The sequence below is a fragment of the Trichechus manatus genome, unplaced genomic scaffold (genome assembly GCF_000243295.1).
Source record: "Trichechus manatus latirostris isolate Lorelei unplaced genomic scaffold, TriManLat1.0 scaffold00195, whole genome shotgun sequence".
Lineage (NCBI taxonomy): Eukaryota > Metazoa > Chordata > Mammalia > Sirenia > Trichechidae > Trichechus > Trichechus manatus.
In genome coordinates this window covers 2792074-2817062 of record NW_004444131.1, presented here as the reverse complement: position 1 = coordinate 2817062, position 24989 = coordinate 2792074, and the positions used below count along the sequence as shown (strand labels likewise).

The 24989-nt window shown below is 36.6% G+C and overlaps 1 protein-coding gene across 8 annotated transcripts in view; it reads left to right on the top strand.

The window, feature by feature from the left end:
* The window catches only part of PARD3 (par-3 family cell polarity regulator), a 651375-nt gene that overhangs the window by 303547 nt on the left and 322839 nt on the right, over positions 1–24989 (top strand). For all 8 annotated transcript variants that reach the window (XM_023741946.1, XM_023741944.1, XM_023741942.1 and 5 more), the window contains 2 exons: positions 12600–12691; positions 15276–15359. In XM_023741946.1, coding sequence (XP_023597714.1) covers positions 12600–12691; positions 15276–15359 — 176 coding nt within the window. The remainder of the gene's footprint in view (positions 1–12599; positions 12692–15275; positions 15360–24989) is intronic.

Below are 24989 nucleotides of genomic sequence, written 5' to 3'. Positions count from 1 at the left end.
AGGGCGGTCATTGGTGGTAGCCAGGCACCATCTAGTTCTTCTGGTCTCAGGCTGATGAAGTCTCTGGTTTATGTGGCCCTTTCTATCTCTTGGGCTACTACTTTCCTTGTGTCTTTGGTGTTCTTCATTCATAGACTTGTGGGCCCACACGAGTCTATGCAGGGGGAAAGGCACTCAAAGCCCGTGGATCCCTTATGCCTGTGCCTAGGCAAAGGAGGTATGCCTACTGTGGGTTCCTGGCTTCGGGGAGCCAGCAGATTATTTTTTCCCTGTTTGTTAATCTGTTCACTCTCTAAGGCAGGGAGAATGGCTACAGCTGTGGGATGGATCCTACTTCCATCCCAGGGGACTTGGCAATTGCTGAAGCCGGTCCAGGACCCAGGGCAGAGAAGGGAGCGGGGAGGTAAATGGGAGACAGGTTTTTCCCTAAGGGGGGTGTTTGTGACCCGCGTGATTGGCCGTACGCCAGTACTTATCTTTCACCGATTGAGGGCTGCTTCTCATTGGTTCTGGGTGGCCGTGTAGACTCTCTGGTGCTGGGTCTCTCCCATTGTGGAAAATGTGACTCCCGAGCACCGCTGCTTGCCTGCCTCACCGCTCACCCTCGAGCTGCTCAGGCCTGAAGTGCTCAGGCTCTTGCCAGGTCAGGTTTGGCAACTCCTCACTGCTTCGGAACCATCTCTCCCTCCCCCTGCTACTCGGTCCGGTTCCTCAACTCTGCCTTTGATGTTCAGGGCTCCCAGATTGCCATAAATAATCAATTCACTTGTTTCTTCATGTCTTTGTTGTAAAATGTCCACCAGAAGCATCTGAGTACTCTGCCATCTTGGCCCTGCCACTCTGTTTGCTTTTTTCTCATCTTAAATGTTTCAGCTATTCTGAATGCTAGGCTGAAACATTGACTATTAAAAAAAATTTGTTTGATTTCTAGAACTGATTAAATAATGTACACCTTCTATGTTTTTTTGCCAACCGTGCCCTCCTACCCTTAAGATATTTTTATAAGCTTGTACGCTTAAGAAAATACCTCACGGAAGGAGGGCCGATTGGCAAAGAAACATAGAAGACACGCACTATTTGCATAAAAATACAGTATAGTGATACCAGTGAATAATGCTATCTTTGTATTTCCCTACAATGTTTCATTTTCATTGTAGGCCCTTCATTCTTAGCAAGGAATTTTTCAGAGAAATTATAATGTAGTGGTATATATGTAAAGTGTTTTATAAAAGTATTGTAAGCATTTAAAAAAAAATGAAAATAGGCTTTCTTTCTAAAAGATTGTATGCTCATTTTAAAAATACTTAAAAGTTATAAAGACATGGTGAAAATCACTTGTAATTCTGTCACCTAGATATAACCACTGGTAACATTTCCATACACTCCTTGGAATCTTCTTAATGATCGTTATTTATATGTTTCTCCAAAAATGGAAATTCTCTAAAATTACATGTTAATAGTAATTTTCACTCTATATGAAAATACATTTATTGTGTTCAGAATTTAATTTTTTACACTGTAAGTTTTATAACATTTTATTTTCTCACTGATTCTGACCCTGACACTAACTAGTTGCCTGGGTCACGTTCATTACTTAATAGTGTGGGTCACTCTTCATCAGTAAAATAGGGTGAGAGAACATGGTGAAACTGAAGAACCACTGACCTTGATGCATTTTTCAAATCCCATCTCTGCTACTGGAGAGAGATATGAACTCTCTTCTAGGCCTAATTCCCTCATAATGAGAATTCTTACCTGGTTTTAAGGATTATATGAGGGAGTGTATGTACAATTTGTGGTGTGTTACAGCTGTTAAGGAAAGTTAGTTCTTTGTCTTTCCTCTAGAAATTGTATTTTTATACGTAAAGTGCTTTGCATACACTGATATCCATGTGCCCCTCACAGCAAGCTTATGCGATAAATAACAGTAGCTATTCCATTTCTTCAGATTAAGAAACTAGAGCTTGGTGAAATTAATAAGGACATGCAGAGGTACGACTAGCCCTCAGGCTGCCTCCCACTTAAAGCCCGCTATACAGTTGCACACGCTGATGTGACACTAGGTCATTTCTAGACACCATTTTATGTAGTGTTCAGTAAACCTTATTAACAGATATTTTGTGTGTCAATAACACAGCTCTATGATCCCAACTGTGTCGTGCTCAAATCCTTGAGATATTTTTGGGAACTTGCCATGTGGTTACATTGCTCAGTCGTGTTTGGAAACAGACTTAACACACAATTAACTCATTAAAATTCCATGTTTCATTTGTTGAAATATTTTGAGGGGTTGGGTTGAGAATTAAATTGAGGTTATATGAGAACTAGAGAACTCTTCAGTCACTGGCACATAGGAAGCCCTCAGTATATTGTCGTTGTTAGGTACCGTCCAGTGGGTTCTGACTCATAGCAAACCTATGTACAACAGAACAAAACACTGCCTGGTCCTGCGCCATCCTCACAATCCTTGTTACGCTTGATCCCATTGTTGCAGCCACTGGGTCGGTCTATCTCATTGAGGGTCTTCCTCTTTTTTGTTGACACTCTACCAAGCATAATGTCCTTTTCCAGGGACTGGTCCCTCCTGATAACATGTCCGAAATGTGTGAGATGAAGTCTCGGCATCCTTGCTTCTAAGGAGCATTCTGACTGTACTTCTTCCAGGACAGATTTGTTCGCTCTTTTGGCAGTCCATGGTATATTCAGTATTCTTCACCAACACCATAATTCAAAGATGTCAATTCTTCTTTGGTCTTCCTTAATATATATTAGCAATTATCAGTTTTCTTTTTTGTTCAATATTTCCTGCTTTTTTAAAGAAGTGATTTATAGTTATCACTAGCAAGGAAATATTTGTTTTTTTTGTTGTTGTTGTTTATTACTTAATGAAATACAAGTTTCTTTAAAAAATATTGTCATTCTAACCTTAATAAATCAATTATTAATTTTAAAATCATTTTTAAGCCATTGAGGAATTGATATTTTTGAATGAAAATTGTTATATATGGTCTTTTAATATACCACTGAGCACCATAAGTATTGTTTACTTATGCATTTATTACTTACCTTACCCAAGAAAATAGAATATTTTAAAACATCACCTCAGTGAGGATTAGAATGTTACTGTTAGGAAGGCAAGATTGGTTCAATTACAAAATCCATACACCTCAAACATCCATAACTCAAAGTATTTTTTTCAGGAAAGTTTAAAAGAGAAAAAAAAAGTGTTTTTCTGGTAAACTATGATTGATTAGTCTGATTAAAATTATGTTACCTAATGGATGACTATTCAGTCATTACTGTGGTGGTGGGATAATGAACAGTCCAGAGTCATTCATGCAAAACAAGCAGCCCCGATGTTATTGTAGTGATGGCAGCTGCTTGGGTGGTAATCTGTTTGGGATAAACATGGACAGTAGTGAGGCAGATGATGCCAAAAAGGATGCTGGGGTTAGTTATTAAATTCAGTGATACTTAGTAAGGACTAATATGTAAGTTATATGCTGTGTTATCCTAGATGCAGGAAAAATGGTGGAATGTGAAGGAGAGCCATGTATTGTATGGGCCATTGGACTACATGTCTTCCTTAAATAAGATTCCTCCACATACTGAAATTCTGAAAATCTATGGGAAGTCAGCTTACATTTTGGTAATTTTTAGATTCAACTCTGCATGTAACAGGTGCAAAGATATGTACTTTTTTGTTGTTCTCTGTAGTTACATAGCTTTCATAAGTCAGTACCATCTGTTCTTATTTTAAAGACTTTTATCTTGCCTTGGGTTGTGTGGAGTCATGTTGTGTATGCTTTAAGACAAGAAACATTTCATTTCTCTGGGAAACGGAAATTCCATGGACTGTGTTAAATGTACCTCTGCCATTCTGTTTGATCCTGTTAGCTTGAGATGAGAATGCTAAGAATCTAGTTGAGGTGATGAAGCTAACACATGCAATAATCAACATCACGGCACTGCATAATTCTTCATATGATGCTAAATAATTTGTTATTGAGCTCTGGCTTCTTTTGAGTATAGTGTATATTATGATGGAACTGGACTGTATTTAAAACTATAATAACTATTAATTTCCCTTTACTACTCAAGGAGACCTTTTCATTTTTTAAAAACCATTTGTCGTTGAGTAGATTACAACACATGGCTTCCCCATGTGTGTCAGGGTAGAACGGTGCTCCATAGGGTTTTAAATGGCAGATTTTGGGGGAAGTAGATCACAAGGCCTTTCTTCCAAAGTACCTTTGGGTGGACTGGTACCTCCAATCTTTCTGTTAGCAGCCGAGCATTTGCACCACCTAGGAACTCCTATTTTTTTAGGTCTTTTTTTTTTAAGATTTTTTTTTATTATAATGAATTGTGCAAAGACCTGGAGTTAGAAAATGAAAAGGGGAGAACATGCTCAGCATTTCTCAAGCTGAAAGAACTGAAGAAAAAATTCAAGCCTAGAGTTGCAATATTGGAAGAATTCTATGGGCAAAATACTGAATGATGCAGGAAGCATGAAAAGAAGATGGAAGGAATACACAGAGTCACTGTACTAAAAAAACTGGTCAATGTTCAGCCATTTCAGGAGGTAGCATATGATCAAGAACCAATGGTACTGAAGGAAGAAGTCCAAGCTACGCTGAAGGCATTGGTGAAAAACAAGGCTCCGGGAATTGACGGAATACCAGTTGAGATGTTTCAACAAACAGATGAACACTGGAGGTGCTTATTTTCTGTGCCAAGAAATTTGTGTGTCAGGGTTGTATCCTTTCACCATACTTATTCAGTTTGTATGCTGAGCAGGTAATCTGAGAAGCTGACCTATATGAAAAAGCACGTGGCATCAGGATTGGAGGAAGGCCTATTAAGTATCTGTGATACGTGGATGACACAACCTTGCTTGCTGAAAGTGAAGAGGACTTGAAGCACCTACTGATGAAAATCAAAGACTACAGCCTTCAGTATGGATTACACTTCAACTTAAAGAAAACAAAAATCCTCACAACTGGGCCAGTAAGCAACATCATGATAAATGGTGAAAAGATTGAAGTTGCCAAGGGTTTCATTTTACTTGGATTTATAATCAACACCCATGGAAGCAGCAGTCAAGAAATCAAATGACGTATTGCTTTCGGCAGATCTGCTGCAAAAGACCTCTTTAACGTGTTGAAAAGCAAAGATGTCACTTTGAGGACTAGGGTGCGCCTGACCTCAGCCATGGTATTTTCAGTCACCTCATATGCATGTGAAAGCTGGACAATGAATAAGGAAGGCGGAAGAAAACAATGCCTTTGAATTATGGTGTTGGCAAAGAATATTGAATATACCATGGATTGCTAGAAGAACAAACAGATCTGTCTTGGAAGAAGTACAGCTGGAATGCTCCTTGGAAGTGAGAATGGTGAGATTTCGTCTCACATGCTTTGGACCTGTTGTCAGGAGGGACCAGTCCCTGGAGAAGGACATCGTGCCTGGGAGAGTAGAGTGTCAGGGAAGAAGAGGTAGACCCTCAGTGAGATGGATTGACGCAGTGGCTGCAACAATGGGCTGAAGCATAACAAGGATTGTGAGGATGGTGCAGGACTGGGCAGTGTTTTGTTCTGTCGTATATAGGATTGCTGTGAGTTGGAACTGACTTGATGGCACCTAACAACAACAACATTTTTGTCCGTAAGGGTATTTGAATTAGTTTTCTTTTTCCCCTATGAATATTTTTGCTCTAGTAGAATATAGTGATCCTGAAGTAAAATTATATCATACATTTCCGAATTTTGCCTTTTGGGAAGGTTGCAATAGATTTATTTACAATTGTGAAGCCTCTTCCCCCAGGTGTTTTCAACTGTTTTTCACGTATGATGGGAAATTACTTTTCCCTGGTGATTTGGCCAATTAATCAAGTAGACACAACATTAACACAAAAGCCTTCTGGAATCCTATTTGTGATACTTAGGAGACCTGGAAAGAGATCCCCTTGGAATTATTTTCTGCCAAATGTATACCAAAGTACAAAGTGATTTAATTCTTGCTGTCAACATCCAAATAAATATTTTCTCTCAGATACTACAGCTCATTAATAGTTAGCATGTCTCTTATTACATTAGGAAAATCATAAAGATACTCTAAAAAGTATGAAAAGACCATCTAGTTTAGCATTTGTTGTAGTAATAGAATTGAAACAAAATATTTTACTTTATGAAGAATCATAAGCAAAAGAGTTGAAGAAAAATACTGTAAATTTGTTTGTTTAAGAGGGTACCATAAGAACTTTGATTTCTTTTTGTGCTTCTTAAACATAAAAATTAAAGGTAGGTATGCAGGAATTTTAAGTGGGAAAGTATAACTTCAATTTTTATGAAATTTTTTTTAAGATAAATTTGTTTCTTAAAATGTTAGGCTTTTGTTTCAAGTAATAACTTCAGAATATCTTGTTTCTTGGAACTGAGAGTGAGTGTAGATTTGCAGGTGATTGACTGTTAGATGAAGCTTTATTATGTTCCTGTTAAGTAGACAGTGTGGTTCTGTGCTCCTTGTATAGTAGACAAACCAGTTACCCAATTTGTACTCTTGATTTTACATGTAAAATATACATGGTGAGTGTTTGAGAAGTAGTGGTGTTATTCTAATTACAGATATTATATGCACTCTTTGCAGTGGCATCCACTTAAATTTGTGGATTTTTTTTTTCTTCTGCTTCTTTTAAAATCTGTGAACATAGACTACAGTATTTAATACTCAAATAGGAAAAAAATAAATTGTTGGGTGCCGTCGAGTCAATTCTGACTCATAATGACCCCCTGTGACAGAGTAGAACTGCCCTGTAGGATTTTTCCAGACTATAATCTTTACAGGAGCAGAATACTAGGTTTTTCTCCAGAAGAGCTGCTAGGTAGGTTCCATCCACAAAATTTTAGATTAGCAGTCAAGTGCTTAATTGTTGTACCACCAGGTCTCCTTGGAGGGAGAGGGGAGGGAATAGAACCAGATTATCTTTGAAATTAGAATGATAATTGTTGTTTAGTTAAATCTGGTTTTCTTGGACCACGTAGTTTATGTTAGAGGTTAATGATTTCAGAATGTATCGTTTGTTGCCACGGTGAGGGTTTTTTCAATTGAAGGTTAGCCTTCACATTGTTAGTATTATGGGACAGGGTAAGATAGCTTAATAGGAGTAAAGAATAAATGGCTCACATAGCACTTTTATCTACACTTGTCTACCAGGCATTTCTACTGATCTAAAACTCATCCTTCTCACCCAGACTTCTAAAATATTCAAATTTTCTTATTTTCTCTGCTTTGACTACTTTGACCCTTCTGTCATTTAAAAATTTTGCTGAAATCAATATAATGTGGTGGGGCAAAGGGTTAATAAAATGTTTTCTCCTTCTGCATGAGAACTGAAGCTTTGGTTAATTTTTAGGCTCCCTTACACAATACATCCACTGTGTTTGGTTAAAGTGCACCCTCTTTGTAAATTCTGTCTGGACTCAGAAAATTAGTATCTGACAAGCAGATATGCCTGTGAAGTTGTCTCAAGACATACTTACTGACTTTTCTGGGTCATAAGGCTTTTAAGCCAGAGTAGCTCTTGTAACCACCTGAGAGAGTCTCTTTCCTGGTACCTGAGCTGTCATCTGGGGGGACCCAAGGGAAAGGCTCCTGGACAGCTATGATTACTGCTGTGCACGCTACTCCCACTGAAGAGGAAAGCATGGTGCTGTACTGCTGGCAAGCCGGATTTCCTGTCCTGTGTCCTTCAAAGGGAATCTGGTGCCAGGTGGCCTGTGGGGGTCTTGTGAGTCTGAATGTTTAATTGGACCTACGGAGACCCTCTACCTCCTGATGGGGATTTCAGTTACGTACTTGGATAAAAATAAGTAAATAACATGAACAGGCTACAGTAGAAACTCGGCTTCTCTGCTCCACTCCTCCCCATCCTTGAGGGTCTCTCTCAGAGGCATCCACTTTCAACTTGTGCCCTTGTTTGTTTTGGTGTTGACTTACATGTTTCTAAATAATATATTTATATTGCTGTTTCCTGATTACCAGTTAATGATATCTGTTGACTCTCATTATGGAAGATGAGAGTTTTTCCTTTTAGGCTATTTCCACTCTCCCTGTCTTTATCCTCTCAATATTGTTGCATTAGAATCATCAGCCTGTGTTTACATTTTAATGGCTATGTAAGAATTGCCTACTGGATAACCCAGTGGTCACTGTACTTAAATGTCCTCTCTTATGTATTTTCTTTTGTTTTTCCTGGAGTTAATTTAGTACTTTAATTTTCTTTTGCTTTGTTGTCTGTGTGTATATCTTTAATTTTCCCCTATATTCTCTATCAATTCTACCAAATAGCCTATTATTTCCCAAGTGTTCAAAAATGTCACACCAGTTATTAATTTCATTTTTTTCATGGAGACTGACTTCCCCTATCTCTTCTTCCTCTTCCTCCAGTCTGAATTGGTTCCTGCTTTCCTAGGTTGTCCTCTCATCTCCATTCTGGGACTTTTTTGGGTGCTATCCAGTATTTGATTGAGTTTCCTGGATCCTCTGGCTTCTTCTTTCTCAGTTTACTTCCTCAGTTTGCTGGAGCACATCCAAAAATAGCTTTGCAAGAAGGGTCCATGGGAAGTAAAGCCCTCACATATCTGAAAATTCATTTACTTTTTCAACTTTCACACTTAATTTTTTAATTGTACATATAGTTCTACACTGAAAAATCATTTTTAATCAGTATTGAGGGTAATGCTTTTATCTAGTAGAATTTAATGTTTCTGTTAAGAAGGCGTTGTTACCGTAGAGCAGTTGTTAATGATCTTCCCAGTTTCAACCTGCTACTTACCGTACAGATTCTACTATGTGCCGGTGCTTAGATTAAACTCTAATATTGGGAGACAATTTTCCATGGTTTTCTCACACTTCTGTGTACCTTGAGAACAGGCTCTCACTGCCTTTGTTCGAACTATCTTTTTAAGGAGATTGTACAGCAAACAGTTTTGGAAAATAGACATAGTGTCGTCCTCCAGAGCAATGATTAGGCATGTTTACTGTCCTGTATAAAAAATTTAGGTCTTGTAAGCTCAGGGGTTGATTGTGAGTGCTGGTGTCCCCTGGTTCTCTTCGCATCACCTTGTGGGAATTTTGACTTGAGGAACCAGGACAAAAAGGATGATACTCCAGCTACTGCTATGGCTCTAAGTAATAAATAGTCCTTTGTCTCTAACCCAGGAGTCTTGTGTCTTCTGCAAGCATTCATGAAACTATGGCAAACTAACTTGTGAGCTTTCCAATAGGCTAAAATCTCAGACCTTTCAGGGTTCTTGATACCTACTTTCTCTTGAAAATTTATTCAACCAGAAACTCAGTGTTTTCCCCCTCCTGTATCATTCACTTAATTGTATATAGCATTCAGATTGTATTTTTCTTGATTTGTTTTCTTATCCCAGAGACATTTTACAATGAAAGTAATTTGTATACAGCAAAACATAATAAATTTTAGGTGTTATGAAAATTTCTAAAATATAGTGTTTTATATCTAATTGTTAGGCAATATGTTTTATATTGTGTTGCTAGGCACAGAATATGAATGGATAATTATATATTCTTAAAATGCTTTGTGCCTGTGTGTCATGACCCTAAAACACTTATTGGGTTGTATTTTGTGTACTGTGTATTTATTGTTTATTTCTCTCTTCAGTAAAATCATCTAATAGTTACTGGACAATTACTGTGTGTCGGGCAGGCAGCATGTTATGCTTGTGACGTGGATTATCTTATTCCTCACAATAGTCTTAAGAGGAGGATGTTTTCATTGTTCCCGTTTTACAGCAGAAGGGGTAGAAATGTAGAAAGGGTATAGAACTTGCCTAAGGCTATAACGTTAACAAATGGCTGAGCAGGTATTCAAATCTAGGTCTTTTAAACTCAAGCCCAAGCTCTTCCACTATGCTCTGTTATAAAATGAAGAGAAGGGAAAAGAAAAAAAAAGTATATTAACTCGCCTGGAAATTCATTCAGTAACACTATTTAAGGACTATAATCCTTAAATATTGATTTGAAATATATAATTGAGCTTAGTTTACTATGGTTATAATGGAATTCAGTGTATAACTCTTGTTAATGTTCAGTCACAGCTTAAAAAAAAAAGTACCAGACAACAGAATAAAGCAATATAGGAGCTGATATTTACACATTTGAAAGTTGGGAATTTCTAAGTTGTGGTTCCCACAGCAACTGCAGCTCAGCCTCAGGGCAGTGAATGTTGCAATCCAAACTGAACACCATATGCAGCTCCATGAAATAATATTCTACACGCTTGTGGGAGCCTGATAATGGCCACTGTGGGAACAATGAATGTGTCAATGATCAGTTCCTGTTTTATCACTATAGTTTGGGGCATTTCATTTATGTGGCCCTTTCATAGTACCAAAAAGGTATTTGAACTGGTTATACATCTTGGTGGCATTTCAGTGGTGCTTAAATTATGAATGCATTCTGAAACAAAATGTCTTTCACTTGTTAAGATTATTTTTATGTTTTGCATCTGATTTATAAACAGTCATGTTTGCTGTCCTCCCTACCCTACTCCCAGTGGAAAAACATCATTTTGGGAGTTCTTGTTTACATTCACAATGCAGTTCTTAGGCAAGTTCAAGATGCTGGTTAACCTTTGAAATGTATTACGTGCTGGTGCTTAAGAGAGATAGATGACTAAGAAGTGCATATTAGAGCGTCTCAAAACACAGGATCATCAATCTTCAAGTAGCCTGGCTTCATGCAGTGCGTTGCCATCCGGGATGCACGGAACATATCTACCACTTACAGAAAAGCTCAGTGCTTTTAGCTTCTTATTTTGGTAGATTCTCAGAGGAAATGTCAGTTGGACATTACCAGTGGCTCTGTCTTGCCTTAATATCTCTTCAGTAATTTAATATATTGTCAGACACTGTGTCCCAAACCTGTAACTCTTGCTTATTATTTTGTTGATCGATATCTCTGTTGATAGCATATAAATTTCAATTATGGATCTCTCAAAGACATGATTAAAAATATAAAGTTTTACTCGAATTGTGGATTTGCTTTTCTACTGTAGGTGATTTAATAAGTTCACATGTAATATCACTAGGAAATTTATATAGCAAAAATGATAAGTTTGGCAAATTACATATATATATATATAAATTACGCGCATAAACTTCCAAAAAATAGCTTAAATGAGTTTTATATAGTTGTATTAGAAAACTTATTACCCCAGAGATACCTTGCAGTGCTTTTGCTTTAATTAGCAAAAAATATTTACAGAGTACCTACTATATGCCAGACACTGTAGATCCAAGGTGAAGAATGTGGGGGCCTCTTGGCCATTGTGTTTGGAGAATCTAAATCTTTTAAAATATTCTAATTTGATTAATAAGACCATTGATATCAGTCCGGCATATTTATTATTATTCAGATGATCTTAAAAAGCCAACCCAAGTATTAATAAACTCTTTAATGAAAAAACAATGGCCAGGATTATAAATTAAGGCACATTCTTGGGTGACATTTATTTGTTTTTCTGAACCATCACTTTCATTCCACTTGCATATTTTGGAGTACCAACATACTTAACCCAATTTCTGTAACATGCTGAAACGTAAGTTTTATAAAATGTCTTTGTAAAAGGAAGAATACAAGAGTGGATTTAACTAAGCTTCTGTTTGTGCCTTTTCCTATGCTTGGCCCTATATAAACAGAAGTCAACAGAATTGGTTCTTTATGGCTGAGATCTTAGTAACTTTATGAACCAAAAAACCAAACTAGTGACCTTTGAGTCAAGTCTGATTCATGGTAACCCCTGGGTGGCACAAAAGGTTAAGCACTCAACAACTTACTGAAAAGTTGGTGGTTCAAGTCCACCTAGAGGCTCTTTGGAAAAAAGGCTTGGTGATCTGCTTCTGGAAGGTTACAGCTTTGAAAACTCAGTGGAACACAGTTTTACTATGACACAGATGAGGTCTCCATGAGAGCCTTTACAGATGCCTCCTAATAATTAGATAACTTTATGTGAAATTTCATAGAAGGAAGGACTTTAGGTGGGAAATATACCCAATGCATCTCTTCTTGACAAGCTGTGTTTGTAAGAACTGAGGAACTGGAAGTTATGATTTTGAAGATATTGGTAAAGGTTAAAATTTATAATAGTCTTAACTGTTTTGATTCAAATCCATATCACTAAAGATTTTTGAACTTACATCCCTAGTTTCACATATATTATTAGTATATCATACACAATTATTTCATAAACATATACCAAAAATTAAATAAAAATGAGATGAAATTTGCATAAATAAAAGTTTTAATGTTTTCTTTTGTTATCCTAGTGGTATCTTGTTCACCTCCTGGGATATGCTGATTCAGGAGACTGCTTTAAAATAGAGCTTTTCGTGCACACGTGCACACACACACACATCCATCTTATCATTAAAGGTCATCTTCCCTGAATGAAAGACCTAGTTAACATGATCTTAATGTTTATAAGACTCCAGTTTTATCCAGTTCCCTTTTACATTATAGAAGTAAACCTAACATAGACTGTGTTTCTGTTTGTGTTGTACTGTCTCTAGGATGAGGATGGGACAGAAGAAGACAATAGCCGTGTTGAACCAGTTGGACATGCCGACACTGGTTTGGAGAATATACCCAACTTCTCTCTGGAGTAAGTCATTGATGGTTTTAACTAAATATGTAACATTTATGTAGCATCGTTGATAGCAGCAAGTATTCCGAAAGCATATGGCATGCAGAATGTTTGTGTTTAGTTAAACACATGACTTGTGTTGCTTTGTTTTTCCAAAGAGCATCTTTCATCTGTTGAGTTAATTATGTAATATAAAAACCATAGCGTGGAACTTCCCATGTACCTGTCCTGAGTTTCATGCTTTGACAAATACTATTAAATTATAAAATAGTATTTGATTTAAAACGTTTGCCATGTGAACAGCATTGTGAACACTGTAACTGTTTACAGATTGCTTTGGTATGTCAGTATTTTGGTCATTTGTTCCTCAGCTTTACTCAGTTAAAAAAAAAATTATAGACATACTTTACTTGAAAAAACAGTTGGATCATGTAAGCAGTATTTATGCAGGCAGTTCCCAGTTTACGAACGAGATTCGTTCCTTACTGTGTCTTTAATTCAAATTTGTAGGTAAATCGGAACAGGCGCATATGGTTCTTGTTTAGCCTTACTTTAGTGCAAGAAAAGCTTGAAACTTTTTCAGTGATTTAAAAGCTATAAGTGCAGCAAATGAAGGTGATTGTGATGAAGGGAGTAGGGTTGGTTCAATCCTTTCAAAGTGAGGGCAAATTTACATAATATTAAAGGGCAATTAAGAGTTGTCCGTAAGTCCCACATTTGTAACCTGGGGACTGCCTGTATTTTAGTATGTTTTTTTATTTGAAGAAATAGAGTTTTTCAAGATATTGGATGAAAAAATTAGAGATCATAGGTTAGGGACCTTGAACATGATTTTTAGTACAAAGGGGCAAAGAAAAATTTTCCTATTTTATCACAACTTTCCAATTTGCTTGAAAATTGACATTTTTAAATGGAAGATGTTCTTAGGACTTTTTCTTCCTTTGATAATTTAGAGCAGGAAGGGCAGTCAATTTGTTTTTCCTTTTACTTTGTGTAATAGGTGGGATTCTAGATGTTAATGTATACACTCTTAATTCTGTCTTCACTTGGTCTTCAGGGGAAGGCTCTAAGATTTCCCAGCAAGAATTGACAAGAGTTCAAAATTAAATTACGTTTGGTTAATACAGTCCCCTTGAATATCTGTATTTAAGACATGCTTGCCACCTCATAATTCCTTTTAGAAAGAATGTGGAATAAAATTAGTTAAAGTTATAGTATTCTTAGTTGACAAACCAGTGTTTAAATAGATGTTCAAATGGTATTAACAGTATCTAAAACAGAATGCTACGAAATTCTGTGGGAAAAAAATCTGAAGTGTTACTTTAGTAAATATTTGGGCAGAATGGCAAAATTTTATTTTGTCCTAATAAGTGTATGTGATCAAATCTGTGCACATATTTTCATCTTTCATATGTCTGTCTTTAATTATATTTAGCCTTTATGTTATATATGCAGTACATTTACAGTACCTAAGATAACTTCAGGTTTCTCTTTAAGAAATATAAATAAAGAATGAATGTTTTGCATTATCTATAATAAAAACTGTAATGTGGTCTTTATCAAATCCATTGATAATAATTTCCAGTTATCCAGGTTACTAGATATTTAATTGAAATACTATTTTAAAATATTAATTGCTAAACAAGTACTGCTTATGCGTAGGTCTCCACTGCTGTATATACATTAGAAGCTCTATAAAGAAAGCAAAACCTCATTTAAATGGTTTGGAGAATTCACATTCTCCAAATTATACCAATTTTCATTAGATCCAAGTTTATTAATTTAATAGAAAAGATTCAATGAAATGACTTGATGAGCATATATAGAATGTTACGCCCCTTGCACTAAGCACCTTAGTCATGTTATAGCAATGATTTCATGTTACTTCCTGTCATAGAAGTAACTTTTTGCCTTTAAATTTCAATTATAAAGACGTCTATGAAAGTTAATTGATTGTTGGTGGGTAAACCATTGGCTTTGAAGAAGAGGCTTCATCACCTGCCTTTGCAGAGCTCTTACAGCAGGTTAGGAAATGGTGACTTGGATTGTCATGGGATCCTGGGTGGTCAGGAGAGCTGGCTCACCTCTGGACTGCTACCTACAGGGCTGACAACTTTACCTCCTTGAATTATTGGAAATATCAAATAATGTGACATATATATAAGAGCACTGTATAAATTATAGTGTGCTATGTAGCTGCAGCACCTTCATTCAATCTGTAGAGCCCTTGCTGTAGATACTGGCGATGGAAACATTTCCGTGGAAATCTATAGATTTGCCTTGCAAAATGTATGCTTATATTACACACAAGGTCCAAGAGAAATGGTCTGTGCAATTGTTAATGTAGTTATTTCTGATGATTGCTCTCCCTCCATGCCATCAGACTAGTGTTCAGGTATGTAGTGTTTAATGTTGCTTCATCCCCATGCTTATATTCCAGAATATGTATGTATATGCACGTGTGCTTGGTGGGATTTTCGTTTTGTTCTCCTTCGTTGTTTACTGTGTGTCTGTGTTGTTGCGGTTTTTTGTTTTGTTTTCTTTCAGTTTTGGTTTGTTTACAGTCCATGTTCATGCTCCTTCATTCATCATTGTCTCACAGTGATATGGTAAAGCTCGTACAAGTCCCCAACGATGGAGGGCCTCTGGGGATCCATGTAGTGCCTTTCAGTGCTCGAGGCGGCAGGTAACGTATCTTGGAGGTTTTTAATTGAATCATAATGTTGAGTGTTTTATCTTCCTTTATGGTCAGATGTAGAGTGGTGTTGATTTAGCATATGCTTAATAGAAAACATTTTCATTTGTGGGCAACTGCTGCTTCATTCATACGTATACATCATAATCACAGAAAGCACATGATGAAGAGAAGGTTTGCAGGAACACTAAGTAACCATGCATTTAAATGATCCTAATATGCTTATTGTTCAGCACATCTGTGCAAATATTTTACTTTGCTATAAATTGATGGTAGACTTTAAAGTTAGAACTCCAGCTGGATTTGAAAAGTTAATGAGAACTTCAGGCAGTTTTCCAGAAAGATTTAGCCAATAAAAATGATCTGGAAAACCTAGATTAAGATTTATTTTTAATTTGTATGTTTGTTTATTCAATTTCATAAGATTGTTTATGATTATGTTTGACGTTTTCTAAAAGTTAGGCAAGCTATGGATTGATCTCCTACCATGTGGCTCCTTCCCTTCAGTCTCCACACACTCAAATGTCAACATTTGTGTACTCTTAGGTAATCCTGACTTCATTATTTTATTGAAAAAAAACACATATCGCTAAAAACTTCAAATGCTGTATGAGTTACCTTGATCTACTGCTCTTCTGTGAAAAATCTATTGTTTTTTCCCTTACTGTATTCAAATACTGTGACTTGATTTTCTAACGAACGTTTGCTGGACTGCTGTCGCCAACAACAAGCAAAGTGTAATGTGTACTGCCGTTCTTTCCTTGGCGCCCAAACCTACACACATTTAACTTGTTAAGATTTAATCTCATCTTCTCCTATTTCCCCGTCTACTGATTACCTGGCGAAATGTATTTGTGACATATTTGGCTTTCTACTTTTGAGCTTCTTTTTTTCCTTCCTCCTTTTCACCTTTTTCGTTTTTCATTTTAACTTCCTTTGCACGGGGAGAAGAATAGGGAAAAGCTGGAAAGTAGCCATAGACGAGTGATTGAGAATTTAGAACATAGTTAAAATTGTCATGAAGGAATGAACAACATCTAGTATGTTGTAAAGGACAGATGCAATACCTATTGCAGATGTGTAATTGAATTTTGTTTTTACTAAGTATTTGAACAATTGTACTACCTTCCTGGTATATGTCAGTAAACATGGTGAGTCCAGTTTTCATCTCTTTGGTAAAGCACCTGCTTTATGTAATGTCTGAAGCTGAAATTGTGATTTATTTAGAGCTCTGCTGGAGTAGGAGGCTTGAATGTGTGTGCTGTGTAACAAGATGAGAAATGTACCTTGAATTTTTGGGATGGTGTTATATTCACAGAGTTGTGGCTGCTTTCAGTTTTCTTTTTAAACTCTAGAGAAGCATTAAGATTTCTTCAGAGAACTTTCACTCAAACAAGATTAGTTGTTTTCAGAATAGCCCTTGCCTTTATTTCCTTTAAAAATGTAATTTCAAATGATCTCAAAAGTTAAAGTTTTTCATTTCTTTTGCGTGAGTTACAGCTTCACAATAGAAATATGCCTTTAACTGCTGAACAGGGCGCAGCACGGTTGAGATTTAATTGTGTATGTTCCAGCTTTGAACCAGCATTTCAATTATAAACATGTTATTTTCTGCCCTTTATTACACACTTTCCTACTTCACTATGAAAAGGATATTAGGAAAAAATAGACGAAGAGCTTAACGCAAAGGAAGAATAAGATAGAAATCTACCAGAAAGATTAATTTAAAAGAAGGCATTCACAAACTGTACCACAGTCGCTGGTTACTGTGAACTTTCATTTTGAGCTGTGGAACTCACTCAAGAGAACTAGAAGTTGCTCTGTTTCTCTATACCTGAGTCATTTTTAATCCTCATTAATTTAGCGCTTAATAAGGAAAACCTTGTGCATCTTTCCTATATAAGGGACAACGACATTTAAGGAAAATAGATTCTTTATTAACTCCTTTTAGGGGTCACCAGTTTTTGTATTGGGAAACAGAAAAAAGAATTATTTTGTTTTTATTCAACACCTGTGTTTCATCCCTCTGTAGAGGTAGGTTAGTAGCGTTTCTGCCGATTTAGGGTGATGGTGGGAGAGAGAAAGCAGGTGGACTGCTCAGAATTGTAGACACCAACCTTTAGGAGCCCAGAGACACTTGCCTGTCTCCCTTGTTCTCAGGGCAATGCTTAGAAGTAGATTTTTCTTATTCAGGTACAACAACCTTCCCAAGCACTGACTGTATTGTAAATCCTGTGTTAGGCACTAGGAAACAAAGATGAACAGGACATGGTCTTTCTCTACGGATTTGGAGTCTAGATGGAGTGATAGCCGAAAAAACACACAATTATAATTGTAGTAAATGTTGATATACAATAGGTGGTCTGTGAGCTGATAGAGGAAGAATTGTCTGAGGTAGGTAAGTGAAGCTGACTTGTTGGGGAAGGTGATTTTAAATGTGATGACAGCTTATAAAGGGAGCAGCTTCAAACTCCATGGTGGCTGCAAGGGCAAATTAAGCAATGCAGTGTAGCAGAAAGGAAGAAATTAAGTGGAACTTGTGAAGAAATTCACATATATCTAGTGGGAATAAAGAATACATATTCATGGCATGTAAGCTGAAATTTCCAAGAATAACTTCTTCCTTTGTACAACATTCCGATCTTACTTTGACATTATTAAATCCTAATTTTGGAGATATAACTAATTCAGAAACACTTAGTAAATACTTTCATAAAAGTGACAAATGCATGGCAGTGTTGCTTTCTGATTTAGATTTTAAAAGTCAGCATCTAAGAAATACTGGAAAACGGGAATTACATACTGTAAAGAGAAGAACCTGGATGCAGAAGACCTCACATATCAAATATAGTTCAGGAAAATAGTAATTTAAACTTGTGAAATTAATACTAGAGAAATTTTAGAGCCTTGTAGGTATTATTGAGACCTGATATATAATAAAGTTTTTGTAAATACGGATCCTGCCAGGTCTACTTACAAAGGCTGTTTGCTACATTAGGTAGGACGTTTTCCTTGATTAGTGTCATCCTTGACAGCATGGGTTTGCTCATCTCCCAACCCCTTCCTTGAAGGACCACCTCTTGATACGTAGAAATGGAGACGAGTAGATGCGTAGCAAAGATGGTATTATCTTCTTCTTGATGCTTTTTTTTTTTTTTAAAGTCATCTTCTTCTGTTTTATTTAAAAATAAAGTTAACTAATCCCCGTCTGGAACTCTTAATTCACACTGTTTCATTACCTTGATATCACTTCTCACATATATCATTTCATTTCCTCCTGATTTAAATGTCAAACACAACCTCCTTATTTGAATCACAAATGCTACTAGTTTCAGGAAGGTTGTGTAAAGTAATTACAGTTTTCTTTGGAAGAAAAGCCATGTTTTATATATATATACTTTTTTATATTTCTAGGATCTAGCTCATACTTATTGCCCAATAAAGCTTATTCAGTAAAGAAATAAACGAACTCATGACTATTAATGTTAGGTATGGTTAAACCATATTAAAGAGTTTTCCCGAGACACTCTGATGACATAGGAACATGTTATTGCTATTTGTTGTTGTTAGGTGCTGTCGAGCCAATTCCGATTCACAGCGACCCTGTGTACAGCAGAAACACTGCCAAGTCCTGTGCCACCCTCACAATCATTGCTATATTTGAGCCCGTTGTTGGCAGCCACTGTGTCAATCCATCTCGTGGAGGGTCTTCCTCTTTTTCGCTGACCCTCTACTTTACCGAGCATGGTTGAAATACAAACACAAGTTTGTTTTCTGCATTCTGGATGCACATATTAAATAATTTCCCTCTCAACTGAAAAGCAGAGTGCCACTGTCTGCAAGTGTACCAAGCAGACATTCTTGGAAGGTCTTGAGAAGTAACATACTCATCCATTAATTGTTCAGTAAAAATCCGAAATTGGCTCTCCCGTCTAAGATATACATGGTAATTCTGTTGTTAGTTTTATATCTCTTAGTTCACTTAATCTGTATCACTCTTTGCTCTACAACACATCCAAAATAAAAAAGTTAATTTTTTTCTACTTAGAAATTTTGTGTCACCTCTCTGTGTCAGTTGGTGATGGACATGACCACATGTTAAGCCTTATGTTACTGAAAGAAGGGTTGTTAGGAGCCATCCAAGTTTTGAAGCCAGAGATACCTGGGAGGGGATCTGGCTCTGTCTTTTACCAAAGTTTTGGACAAGTTGACTTCACTTAGTCTCAGTCGCCACATACGAGAAATGAGATGCTCTTATGATTTTTTTACGGCTTCACCGATTGTCATTGAGTAAATTCTGTCTCATAGAGTAGAACTGCCCCATAGGGTTTCCAAGGCTGTAAATCTTTACAGAAGCAGACTGCCACATCTTTCTCCTGCAGAACAGCTGGTGGATTCGAACTGCCAACCTTTTGGTTAGCTGAGTACTTAATCACTGTGCCACCAGAGCTTCTTATGGTTTAAATAAGAAAATATATGTAAATCATTTAGCAGGGTAGTTGGCCTTGACAGCTAATAATGATCAAATCATGGAAATATATTTTATCTTCAGATTATTTTCTGTTTATGCCTTATAATGTCCTCCATGGTTACTTGGTATTCTGGTTATCTAGGTAGGTGCTGATTAGTCTACAAAATGGAGGAAAGTGATAATTCTTCTCTTCTGTCATGATTCTGGAAGCCCAAGTGGCGAAGTGGTTAAGAGCTATGGCTGCTAACCAGAAAGTCAACAGTTCGAATCCACCAGCTGCTCCTCAGAAACCCTATGCGGCAGTTCTACTCTGTCCTATAGGGTCGCTATGATTCAGAATTGACTTGATGGCAATGGGTTTGGGTTTTTTTTTTTTTTTTGGTTCATCATGATTCTGAGATGAGAATTTACTGTTATATCATAAATTTGACAATCCCAATCCACACTTGTTAGTTGGTTAGGTGTATATTTTAATGAAGAAGTAGAGCCAATTTGAACTTCTTGGAACTAGCTCAGGTGTTAAGCTTTATTATACCTTTGTATTTTTCAAGTCAGTGTAGAGTTTTAAAATTCAGTATCACTTTTAAAAGAATAAATATGCTGTTGAGCTTTGAGTACTCAATTTTAATTTAATGACATTTGAAAAAAAATTTAGTTTACTGCATCTGTAGTCTTTTGTCTGGAAGTTTTCAAATGTGCATTCTCAGCTGCAAACTGGTTTGTTGTAATAGAGGACCATAATATATGCATTTGTTTTAGAGAGAAAAGTTGTATTATGTATTTAGATATATCATGTTTCTTTGTGGTAGTATGGTGCGTGTCATTTTTTCCCTAATCTGAAGAAATTCTCTATTTTTATTGGCCTTTTTTGGTCTATTCCATCAAATCCATTAAAGATTTGAAAAAATCAAGATTTTATTTTAACTTAGAATTCCTTTACACCTTCTTCTGTTGACATCCTCTATGTCACGGTGTTTTCAGGATCAAATGTAGGGACTGTCCTGCCCACATGTGCCACATTCAGCTAGGTGAGAGAGTCCCTGTTGATGGGATCACTTTCTGCCCGTTCATACTCTGCCTCACTCCTGTTATGATGTTTATACTGCGTCAACTTTTATTAAGATGAATTATGATCATTTCCATACAGCTGGGTGGCACTTGTGGGAGTTTGCATTATCCAAGCAAAACTCTGACTAACTCAGCCAATTTAGATGTCAGTAAAACATTTGTTACTTAGTTTTATCATTGGTTGAAATTATACTTAGAACTGAAATTGTTGACATGTGACTGAGTTTGTTTTAATTAAGTGTATAATTAGGCTAATGAACCTTGTAAAAATGTAGTGGTGCAACCCTTAATATAATCTAAGCAGTTAAATTTCTAATTATGCATCTAAAATCATATACAGTGATGCAGCATTTCAATGCCTAGCTTCTTGCGACTATATTCTTCTTCATCTTTTTCTTTTTTTAAGAGCATTGTCCATAAACTTTGAGAAAGGCTTCAAAGAAAGATGTATTTGCATACTTCATATTTTAAGACACATAATGAAGGGTTGACATTCATACAAAATGGACATAGTATACTTTTTCCAAATTTTGACAAAAGTTAGAAAATAATGGAAGAGGAGTAAGTTTGGGCTGTTTAAGATTCACCCCTTTTCCCCCCAAAATTTCATTTTCCTGAAAAGCATATGAGCCAAGGAGGTTTTATTTAGATTCATACAGGAGGTGGAGAGGATTTTGTTTCACAAACCCCTCAATCCTATGGTTCTGTCTGCCTGCTCCAATAATGAGTCCACTGTGTCTCTTCTCCCATATCTGTCAGTATAGCTAGTCAGAGATTCCTTGGTTCTTCTCCTGGACTATTCCCCAAACAGAGCGCACCCCAGCTCCTCCCTTTTTTGTCCTCTCCTTTTTTTTTTTTTCTTTTGCAAAGTGATTTCTTCTCCTGTGGGAACATGGTTGCCACTAATGAGGAATCCTGGTACTAGCTGCCCAGAAGGACAACTCTTCTGACATATCAACATGTTCTGAACTTCATTAGCTCAATTACTTTCTCCCATAGAGGTGTTACAGGGACTACAACGCCATAGGTTGTAGATTCTTTATTATTTTAGAACACTTCACTTTCTAGGGGCTGGTTGAATTTGTTTTTAATTATAATATTTGAGGTGCTTTTAAATTGAAAACGGGTGTTATGGAAATACCTGCTTGCACACACACACATTTTTCCGCTGATTTCCCTTCAGAGGGTACTTTTCATTCTCAGTCTAGCTGTTATGTTATCGGTTCAATTTTCTTGTGAAGTTTTTTGATAGTTCATTCCCATTCCTCTTGTAATCATTTTCACCTAGTGGAGCAAATGAGATGATTTTGCAGATTGTGCCACTTTGCTTTTAAATTAATCCGTTCTTTTTGAGAGAATGATTCTAGTAGTGTGGTCGAGTACTTAGAAATCAGCAGGCTACTAACTTGGCTTTAATTCAGTCTGTTCTGTTGGTTCCCTGACAGCTTGCTGTGTCACTGAGGGTGAAGTTCTCTCCTAGCCACCCCCACCCCTGCCCCCATCAATTCTCTATTCTCTGATGCTGAGAAAAAGGATTCTGAGGTTCTTGTGACTGTTTAACAATGCTGGATGCTAAAGCCTTGGTTAATCAACTTCCGTTATTTTTCATGTAAATGTGATAGTGTATTTATTCATGATTTGTAAGATTTTTACTCTAAGCTAGAATTACAGATGCACTGGACCCTATATGAGGGCTTCTTTTGAAAGACAAGCCATTCAGTAAGTGAAGCATATGTTTTTTTACTTTGGATTATTATTCTAGAATGACTACCAGGAAGGAGAAAACAAGAACAGTACGTTTACAAAAGAAAAATGATTATCTAGGTGAATTATCTAGGGAAGACCCCCAACGAGATGGACTGACACAGTGGCCACAACAATGAGCTCAAACATAGCAACGATTGTGATGATGGCGCAGAACCAGGCAGTGTTTCATTCTGTTGTACATAGGGTCGCTATGAGTCGGAACCAACATGATTGAACCTGACAACAATAACAGCAACAGATGAATGTAAATCCATTGAACTGTTCATCTGAAAAAATATCAGTGTCACTGTGAAATTAGAGATTTCTAAGTTATGTTATTTTAAACTGTCGAATACTGAAGGGAACTGTTGTTGTGTGCTGGTGAGTCAATGCTGACTCTTAGTGACCCTATAGGACAGAGTAGGACTGCCCCAAGGGTTTCCAAAGCTGTAATCTTTACAGAAGCAGATCACCACATCTTTCTTCTGCAGAGCGGCTGGTAGGTTTGAACTGCCAATCTTTTGGTTAGCAGCTGAATGCTTTAACCACTGTGCTACCAGGGCTTCTTATCTGAAAGTATACCTGTTAGAGATAAATTTATAAATTGTCAGTGCTAATTAACTGCTAAACAATTTATATTAAACATACCATTTGCTGTCGAGTCAATTCCAACTCACGGTGACCCCACTTGTGTAAGAGTAGAACCGTGCTCCACAATATTTTCAATGGCTGATTTTTCAGAAGTAACTGCCAGGCCTTTCTTTGCAGGTACCTCTGGACGGACTCAAACCTCCAAAGTTTAGGTTAGCTGCTGAACATGTTAACCGTTTGAACCACCCAGGGATTACAGTATTAAAAATAATCTGTAAATTTCTCTCAAAATGTTCTGTGGGTTATTTTTTAATACACAAACTAGAATACATAAGAACGATAGTAATTATTAGTCATTTTAGATTGCAGAAATGTTGAAACCATTTAAAAAAAGTGTTCTCCATCTATATAGGCAACTCTTAGCAACAAATGTACTACCATGTTGTTGATTATGTGATGATTACCTGTAGGTGACTGAGGCATCCTTTCCTTCAAGCTGTCCTTGTACTTGGCTCTTGTGAAAGTGAAATGGTACAGTGTCTTCCCCCAGTTCTAGTGTTATCAGTAACTATGATGTAATGTGATTTCTCAAATTAATGTCTTCCACTTAGCAGGATCACACATCTATCTAATAACTTGTTTAATTCTTCTGATAGAACACTTTGTTGATTGGCAGATAGATACAAACAGTAGAGAAGGCTAGGGAGAGCAATTGTGGATATGACAATATGGCGCATATGGCCTGTTATGGAATCTCATTCTTCCTAATACTGAGACAGTTAATTTGCTCTTGTAGCTATAGTAGTGTAATTATTATTCTTACCTTTGAGGTGAGAGAATATTTGTATTTGTTTAGTTTCTACATATGGTAGTGAATAGCTAGAATTTTTCTGAATACTATTGTCTTCTTTAGTCCCTAACAATTTAGACTCCACCCTAATAAGAGCGTATGTGCTAATACTCAGTACAATTACAGAAAACACTCACATATTATCACCTGGTACTTTTCATGTACTTTGACTTACTTGACCCTGGTGAAACACACTGTCTTTTTATTATACATAATGATCAAAACTCAGTTGAAGTTAATCAGTGACTCATGTTCATGGAAAAAGCAAGGTTATACCGCAAAGTAGCAGGTGAACCATGTGAAATAGGACCTTTGCTTATTCAGTTCCATTGAATTATATTTTTGGTATAAAATGATACTTTCATAAAAAGAAAGAAAGAAAGGATCCGAATCTAAAAGCTGTTTCACTTGTATTCTGTTTTGCAGTTACCGTATTAGAAATATAAGACTTATTTGCTTCAGCTAAACTCAATCACCCCATTCGTTCAGTTGTCTTTTTTCAAGTTCTTACTACTGAGCTAAGTGCTTAAAAGTGTATTTCTGAATTCTGTTTTCTTTATCTGCCAGGAGCTCACAATGCAATAGTAGAGATAAGGTGTATATGTAAGTAAGTATAGCAGGAGAATGAGATAAATGGCCATAAAACAGATACAATATTTACTCTAAGTGTTTAGAAGAGGAAGCTATCTATTTGGATATATTTCTATCGGAAAGCATATACAGGATACTGCAAGTTGAAATTCTATTGGAAAACATACAGAACATATTGGAAATTATTGTGTCTTCAACCTTTATTTATGCAGTATTCTAAATTCTAGTATCTATGTGGGCATTTTTTTTTTTTCATATGTCTCTTTAAGTATTAGGAATTACAAAAGAAAATGCCAGCTTGGAA